This window comes from Salvia hispanica, chromosome 6 (assembly GCF_023119035.1).
Source record: "Salvia hispanica cultivar TCC Black 2014 chromosome 6, UniMelb_Shisp_WGS_1.0, whole genome shotgun sequence".
NCBI lineage: Eukaryota > Viridiplantae > Streptophyta > Magnoliopsida > Lamiales > Lamiaceae > Salvia > Salvia hispanica.
In genome coordinates, this window is record NC_062970.1 from 43,439,624 (window position 1) to 43,448,420 (window position 8,797).

An 8,797-nucleotide genomic window follows, 5' to 3' on the forward strand; every position below is an offset into this window, starting at 1 on the left:
ATGCCTTGTGCTATCCACATCATATGCACAACTTTTTCAATGACATCCAAGCTTCATTCCACGTTTCGTTTCACCATTAATTCCTCTTCCTACACCATAAAATATACTTTTGCAAGCATCAAATTACATAAATCATGTAGAGTTATGGGAATAAAAATATACAATTTGATTCGCATCAAATACCCCCAAACTTATTTGCTTGCTCGTCCCCGAGCAAGATCAATTAAAGCACAACATTTTATAGCTCAACTCGCAAAAGTTTTCATCACAAAGAATCAAGTATGTAAGGACGTGAATGATAAAATCTAAACCCCAACATTTCCAATCAAGATTTCCCACTCTCAAGAACAATCACTCATCCACCTAGAACTTCAAGTCAAGGTGCACTTCAAAGTAAGTTCAAGCATAAGATCTTACAACTCAAACCGTCATCGTTGACTCGTCAAGCATTACTTATCACATAGACTCGCGGATTTCAAATCAAACTTCTTCAACTCTACTAAGCTATTTACAAAACATCCACAATGTATCAACAATAAGGTCCAAGGTCTTAATTATAGGTTGTAATGGGGCTAAGGATGAGGTAGGATAAATATGGATAGTGAGCTCAAAAAACTACACATTTGAGTGTCAAATTCTTCCCTCCTACAACTTCCTTCCAAAGAATCAACTAACAAGACTTTACAACCAAATATTCACTCCCCCAAACTTGAGATCATTCAAGACAAAATTACATCTTAAAAATAGAAGCTCTATCTTTATTTCATCAAACTCTTTTTTTTTTTTTTTTTTTTTTTTTTTTTTTTTTTTTTTTTCAAATGACCTCGACTTTTGCAATTTTTGGAGGCCGTCTTTTTCATTTCTACTAAGAACTTCATTCTCAATTATACATTACATCGAGTCTCAAAATCTCTACACTTTTATAGAACACCACCCAACACTCACAACTCAATCAACAAAGCACAAGATTTGTATTTAGCACTCAAAAAGTAGCAAGGATCAATGACGAGGCTAAAATGAGGCTTATTTTAGTAGCTAAGTGATTGGCTAAGTATTTGAACAAAACAATGGGGATTAAGCTCAAAGTGGCTTCTAGGGGATCATTTGTTGGACTAGGCATGTGATCATTTGGCCATGGAGTTCATCCTAGTGCCTTATCGTCCCTTATCATTAACACATATGAATGCAAGCATGCAACTCAATAAAGCAAATCAATCCAAGATAATTTCCACAAGATATATAACTTTCATACTCTCCTCAACTCAAGAAATCGGTTGTAGTCACAAAATGCTCTTTCAAATAAATCAATGCACAAATTCCATCCATCCTAAGATTCAAAGATCAAGTAAAATCAAGCAAGATTTTCTAACCAGAAAGCCGAAGATAAAGCATGCATCCGTCAAATACGTTGATTCAAAACACCTTTAGCATAAAATACACCCAAAAAAAAAACATGCATCGTGCATAAAATTCGTTCAAACTCAAACAACCCCCCAAAACTTGAATGCTTCATTGTCCTCAATGCAAGCAAAGAAGAACATAAAAAGTAAATGGATCGAAGACTCCCCCAAACTTGGCATGAAATCCGTAGCGTATGGGTGGGAGGGTGGGTGTATCTTCAATTTGTAGGTGTGCTCTCTCATAAGCTCCAATGTAAGTTTTATCTCCATGTTGCTCCTACACACATCAAACAAAAACAAAACAAACATATAAAAAAAAACACTCAATTCATAAAAATACATCGAAGGAAAGAATTGAGTAAACAAAACCCTCGATTTATTAAAAGAAAAAAAATAAAAAAAACTAAAAACTCATTGGGTTGCCTCCCAACCAGCGCCTTTGTTTAAAGTCGTTGGCTCGACTTAGTCTTCTACCTACAACTCTGAAACAAAAAATTAAATGTTGGAAAACTATACAAAAATAAAAACAAAAAGAATCCTAAATTAAATAACCAGTTGCCTCCCCGGCAACGGCGCCAAAACTTGATGTGTAATTTTAGGTTTATCAAAACAAAATAATTTTGCACTCAAGTTCAATTAATTAACCCAAATATTACCACTTTACTGCAAGATTACAGCTTCGTGTGTAGTAATTTAAGGTGTCGATCCACAGGGAAGGCAAACTTATTTAATTCTAAAGCAAACAAAATACATAATAAAAAGTAATTTGGTTTAAAGATTTTGATTTCAAGATAAGCAACAACAATAAAAAGAAATAAACTAGCAAGACGAAACAAGAGATGAGATTGTTACTCCAAACATTCACGGATAAAACAGTGATTTATTCTAATGTCCAAATCTATCTTATGAATTACGGGACTACAAAAGTCTATTCACGATGCTAGCATTGAACATGCTTGACACTCTATAGTTTAAGAATAGTTGAACACCTCTTCTATAAACTAGCTTTCATTAATCTAAGAATCCTACGGATGCGCGAGAATCAAAGATCAATTACTATTAGCTCATGAAATCCATTATCAAATTATCATCTAAACAATTCTAATTGATAATTCATTACCACAAAGATCCATCTTATTCAAAGTTAAAGAGACATTTAAATAAGAATTAATATCTACTACAAATGATGCATCAAAAGTAATAGATTCAAGCACTAGAATTGTGATAAAGACGAACATAAGATAAAGAAGAACATAGCATAAATCACACGAACAAATTATCCATTTACATGTTTGGAGCAACACAAGATTTTTAGCCACTCATAATCAAACTAGGAGAAACAAGAGATGGAAGAAAAATCCTTTGAACCATGGAACTTTGAAGAAATAGCAGGTTTGACTTGAAAAATTCTCTCAATTGGTCTTCAATAGCAACACGTCACTTTTCCTTTCAACACTATCTTCTCCAAGTCTCCACTCCTCTTTTCTCTCTTCCAAGAATGTCTCCTCCCTCTCTCAAAAACCGCCTCCAAACTATATGAAAACTGAATTTGGAGGTTAATTCGTCTTCGTACCCGGCCGGGTGGATTATTGGGCATTAAATTCACCCGGCCGGGTGGCCAATTTTGAGGGCTCTCTGGAATTTTCGTGTTCTGAACATCGTACCCGGCCGGGTATAATTATTAGGCATAAAATTCACCCGGCCGGGTGCCTCATTTTGAGAGGTTTCTGAACTCATGACGCAGACTGGGCAGTCTGTCAACTTGGGCAGTCTGCCAACATGGGCAGTCTGCCAACTTGGGCAGTCTGTCAAGTTGGGCATTTTGCACAACTTTTTCAATGACATCCAAGCTTCATTCCACGTTTCGTTTCACCATTAATTCCTCTTCCTACACCATAAAATATACTTTTGCAAGCATCAAATTACATAAATCATGTAGAGTTATGAGAATAAAAATATACAATTTGATTCGCATCACTTACTTTTCCTTATAGCTGGGGTCCAGTAGAACAATTCCTTAATAATCCAAAGTCTGAAGTTCAGGTTTCAAATACCTCAGCCAGAAGGTACTTTGTTTTATCTCGGAGCACTTATAACAAACACTTATAAAAGTAGTACTTTAAAAATTAAACTTTATAGAAATATAAGTGCGCAAATACAGACCACAGTTTCAATATTTTCTGAGATACGATGGTTGTGAATTGAAGGCAAGAAAAATAGCAGAATGAGATAAAGATGTGTTTTAGATTTATGGATTTTTTTTCAAAGAGTTATAATAATAAATATCCCTAACTTAACAGGATAAAAGAATTAACAAATAAATCAATATAAAATATGAATCAAATACTACTTTTGATGGAATATGATGGAATATACGTATACTTTCACTCTCTTTTCACAAGTTCTATTGGATGGATAATTATCCCTGAACATAACAGAAACTTTTCCAGGGAAGCTCATTTTCCCTTTTATCACTTTAATAGTACTCCTACTACATAATAGGAGGAGTAACATTATCATGTAATATTAACGCAATACTAGTATTTTTAGCTCACTTTTTCATATTTTCCACCATAAAGAACATGAGATAAAAGCAATGAGGACCACCAAAATATGATTATACAAAAATCAATCTTTTTCCTCTCACTCATTTGTTACGATTTTTTGCAACTAAGGAAAACAAGCCAAAACTGAAGAATGAAAATGTGAGAAATGAGATACCTGGGTGAAGAGTGGTCCTCGATAAGAATTGAAGGGACATGGCGAACTTTGTGGAAATCCTGTCGAGATGGTGATAACCTTTCACTCAATTCTGGCATTCCTTCAATTACGAGTGTCTGAAGGGTAGAAATGCTACTCAATCCCTCTGGGACCATCTCCAAAGAAGAACACTCTGCGATCCTTAATAGAGAGAGAAGGGGCATGGCTCCTCCCTCCACTCTCCACTCCCTCAACTTTGGCAAACCTCTTAAAGTTAGCCTCTTGAGGCGAAGAACACTGTTTTCTGTACACGTCATTGGATCATCCTCAACAAATGATTCCCAATATAGTCGCAATCTTATCAAGTAAGGAAGCTTTCCTAGTGTACTCATTGGATCATCCTCAATCTTGGATTCAAATAGATCCAAAAACCTAAGTTTCGAACTCACCAAGTTACTCCAGCACTCTGGTAGCGCCTTCCCTAACTTGGACCAAGTCACCAATGCATGAAGATTGGGACATGTGAAAGCCTTCTCCAGAGTTTGCTCACTTGTTAAATCGCAACTAGCTTCTATAGAAACCTGACAATCCACTATCTTGTTCCAGTTTGTAATGGCATTCATTATAACTGTCAAGCTTACTTCATCGAGTATTCTTTCTACAAAATATCGGAGATTCTTCATTTTGTCCATCATCCAAAACTATGAGACATCGCTTCTCTCTTTGTAACTCACATAGTCTCTCAATCAACTCTGAGATGCTCAGACTTGAAACCTTCCCCTTTATTCGTGGCTCACCGTTCACACTTGAAATAATATTCTTCTTCTTCTGATTCTCTAGTTGCCTCAGAACATCCTCCCAAACTAATCGACTCTCGCATCGTTGACTAATGCAAACCCACGCTGAGAGATCAAAGGTGGTCGTCTCGTTGTAGAGCTTCTTGACAATGGCAGTCTTGCCTGACCCTCCCATTCCCCACACTGAAATAATCCGATCCTCTGTGTCTTTCCCCCTCTCCATTTGGATTGATGATTATGCTTCTTTTTATGCCGTTTTCTTGCATATCCTTGCTTATCCTCTCCAGACTTGATGTAATTTGTGAAATCTCGGAGCCTAATTGAGGGAGTGAGTTGCAATCTGTCAGAATGCAGGAATATCTGCGGACGAACTGTGTGAGGCCTCCTCTCCTTGAAGAAACTTGATAAGCTGTGTGTCTTTCAATGGCGGATTCGGATCTACAGACGAGGTCTCTGGTCTCTGAGATCCAATTGGAGATTGTTCTGCTTTCATGTCATCTTTTATCAGCGTCTTCGAGAAAACACTTCATCTCGTTAAGCTGCCATTCGAGCTCCTTGACTTGATCGGCCACACCAGCTAAAAACTTTCCCTCTTCCAGTAGCAAATCGTGGATGGTTTCCAGAGCAATTGACGCCACTGCCTCTGCCATTGCAACAATTACAAGCTTTGATTGTTTGGTCAATGCAAGATGTGAAGAAAAGGGGATAAAGAAGGAATCAAAGAAACAAGAGAGTAGCAAAAAAAAGCAGCTGCCACATAATTAAACATAACAAAATTAACTAGGTGACAAGACAACTTTTCTTCGTTTTCTATTGAACATGATTAGTGGGAGTCTTGGAGAATTATGTCCGTTTTCACAACGGCTGTATATTTCTTCTCAAAATTCTTCAAACAAATCGTTTTCACAACGGCTGTATATGAAATTCTCCAATTGGAAGTGAAAACTAAATCTGAAAATCTTCCAATATCAAGTCTTCACATTTCATTTTCTTAATCAGTGAATCTCTACTTCTCTACTTTTTTAGAGAAAGCATCCACATAACTCAATACTAGAACAAAGAATGATAATAGATAGTAGGTGTATGAAATTATGAAAATACACGACATAAAATGATAAATTACGCGTTGTTTTAATAAAAAAATCCGTCAAAAAAAAATGTAAACACTTACTTTCTGCAATATTCAATTTGTAGATGGTGAGAAGAGGATGGTTGCGCCACTTAGAAACAACATTGAGAATTTGAATTTGAGGCAGCTATTTCCTTCTACAGTTCTACTCGATGATCAGAGCTGTAAAAATCGTGAGAATTAGAACACACAATAATATTACACAGTAGAATTGAATCTGCTCAGCCGTGAATCGTTTTCCATCGGCTGCCGGCGGCGCCCTGCCCCATCCCAACCAGCGGCGGCGTCTTCTCTTCAGAGGAGGACAAGTTTTTATTCATTCAAGTGGACTTCACTTTTATGGGCCAGTCTCCTTCAATGTTTTGGGCCACAGTTTAGCTTTATTGATTAGATATAAAGCCCAATAAGTAGACTCTAAGGCAGGGAATTAGTTTATTTCATTTTTGTAGTTTTAAATTTAGGACTTTTTTATGATCTAGCTTTATCTTTTTTTTTACTTAATTTACAGCCACTGAATTCTCAACTTAATTTAGTGACAGCCCAATGAAGAAGAGATCCGCAGCCAGTTTTTTTAGCTTGGTGGAAATCTTGTTACTTAATAAACAAACGAGAAATAGCAAGTGATTGTTCTCTCATTTGCAAAAGCATAATCTAGAGGAATGGAAGAATGACTTAGCTGAAATATTGTGATTTTGAAAATTGTTGACTGAAAATGATTTTTTTTCCACATGTCAAATACTATATTATGAAAACAAGGTTGCAATCAGTGTATTTCAAATGCTATTGGACATGATTAAATCAATCATATTGATTGTTCAATTTGGAAGACAAGTGGTAGACACTTCATAGAAGTATACATTGTAGAATTACTGCTTGTTCAATTTGAAGACCAGTTCTCTTGTTAAATGATGAGTCTGTACTAATCCGTAGGAGCACAAGAGAGAGAAGGCCTCCACGGAAACTTACGTAATGAACAGTCATATCTATTCATGTTAATAGTGTCTTAGTCAAGAGAGGTGTTCTTTCATGAAGAGGTGTCTTTTCATTTCAATAGGTGTCTATGTTAAGAGTCGTGTCATTTCATACGTGACTCCTGGAACATTATAAAATGAGCCCTTGTATATTATTATAGGATATCAGTAATATATATATAAAAGAATGTAGCTATTAAGGCTAAACTTGTCTTGCATATTTCAATTAATCACACTGAAGCCTTTCGGTCTCAACAATTGGTATCAAGAGTCTCGTTATGATAGTAACTTGGGAAAAAATTAAACTTATCTGTCTCAACTATGGCAGCGACGCGAGCTAGATTTGAATCACTTGAAGCATCCATGACAGAATTACGAGAGATGGTTCAAACAATGTTCGAGGGAATGGAAGAAATGCGGACAATTTTGAGAAGAAAAAAGGAAAGGAAGAAAGAAACAAAGGCAGACTATCGAAACCCATTTTCATCTTTAGGAGAAGATTATGAAGAAGAAGACGAATGGGAGGATGAAAATTCTGAATCTGATGAAAGTTCAAAAAAGAAGTAAAAAAGAATCCTATTCGCATGGACTTCTCCAAGTTCAATGGCACTGACGACCCGCGTGTGTGGTTAAATAGAGCGCGTCAATACTACCGTGCCCAAGATACTCCTGCAAAGAAATGGGTTCAGTGGGCCTCTTATCATCTCGACGGTGAAGCGAATCAGTGGTGGCAATGGTTCAGTGCACGCCACACTTGAATTACCTGGTCCATGTTCGAGAAAGGCTTGCTACAAAGATTCAGTACAACAAAACTTGAAGAAGCTGATGAAGCCATTGTTAGGCTCAAACAAACCGGTAGTTTCCGTTCTTATCTCATTGAATTTGAGCGATTGGTTAATTGTGTACCACATTGGAAGGACAAGGCGCTACTAGGGGCCTTTATGGCTGGAGTCCGAGACGACCTTGCTAAAGAAATACGGTTCTTTCGACCCCAAACGTTAGAACAAGCTAACGAATTAGCTAGGCATGCTGACGAGCAAGCTAAGACTCGACGAGCATGAGGCTTGCATGTCAAAACTCAACAGAGAATGACAAACTCCACACCAGCAGCTCATATGAGTTCATCAAGCCGACCCTCAAATATAGCAAATTCAGTCCCAACAAAGCGATTAACGTGGGCAGAGATGCAAGCAAAACGAGAAAAAAATGAGTGCTTCAATTGTGATGAGCCTTTTTCACGAGGCCACAAGTGCAGACTTACACAAGCTTTCCTTATTGAAAGTGGAAACGAAGAAGAAGTTTCAAGCCCAATATATGACGAGGAGGTCGAGAATGGAGAACCTACAATCTCATTGAATGCACTCATGGGTGAAAGTAGAGGGAAGTCAATGAGAATGGTTGGCAGCATCAAGGATGAAACAATTCAGTTGCTAGTCGACAATTGGGTCAAGCCTGAATTTTATTCACCCGCAACGTGCAGAAGATCTTCGACTAAGTGTGGTTCATATTCCTCCAATATATGTTCGAGTAGCCAATGGAGACAAGATTCCATGTAGTCTCCGATTCAAAGCCGTGAATATAACGATTCAAGGTATTACTTTCCAAACTACACTATATAGGTTAAATGTATGTTACCTCGATGTAGTGTTGGGATTACCTTGGTTGGAAAGTCTTGGACCAGTGTTGACGGATTATCGGACCATGACAATGAACTTTGAGCAAGAAGGATGTGAGCACATCCTTAGAGGATTTTCTCCTTCGCCAAAGGCCAAGTCCATTGAGTGGGATTAATTAACCAAA

At 37.2% G+C, this 8,797-nt stretch overlaps 1 protein-coding gene across 11 annotated transcripts; it reads right to left on the reverse strand.

Moving 5' to 3' along the window:
* Positions 1 to 2,637: 2,637 nt before the first annotated feature.
* LOC125193695 (disease resistance protein RPH8A-like) lies at positions 2,638 to 6,309 on the reverse strand. Of its 11 annotated transcripts, none has more exons than XR_007171612.1 (4): positions 6,069 to 6,309; positions 4,122 to 5,540; positions 3,383 to 3,489; positions 2,638 to 3,288 (listed from the first exon to the last, which is right to left on the reverse strand). XR_007171612.1 is itself a non-coding variant. In XM_048091545.1 (4 exons), the coding sequence occupies exons 2-4, from the start codon at positions 4,793 to 4,795 to the stop codon at positions 3,236 to 3,238; spliced, it is 777 nt and encodes a 258-aa protein (XP_047947502.1). In that variant the 5' UTR covers positions 4,796 to 5,540; positions 6,069 to 6,309; the 3' UTR covers positions 2,638 to 3,235. The 11 variants fall into 11 exon arrangements, 9 of the variants coding, with proteins under 9 accessions (XP_047947502.1, XP_047947508.1, XP_047947505.1 ...); XM_048091545.1 differs by having other exon boundaries at positions 3,383 to 3,432; XM_048091551.1 differs by having other exon boundaries at positions 2,638 to 3,305; positions 3,383 to 3,432.
* Positions 6,310 to 8,797: the final 2,488 nt, after the last annotated feature.

Coding starts and splice junctions, on each gene's coding strand:
- LOC125193695 (XM_048091545.1), bottom strand. CDS start 4,795: ATGATGGACAAAATGAAGAATCTCCGATATTTTGTAGAAAGAATACTC. Junction 3,433..4,121: donor GAGGACCACTCTTCACCCAG/GTATCTCATTTC, acceptor CCTGAACTTCAG/ACTTTGGATTATTAAGGAAT. Junction 3,289..3,382: donor GACCCCAGCTATAAGGAAAA/GTAAGTGATGCG, acceptor TTTATGGTGTAG/GAAGAGGAATTAATGGTGAA.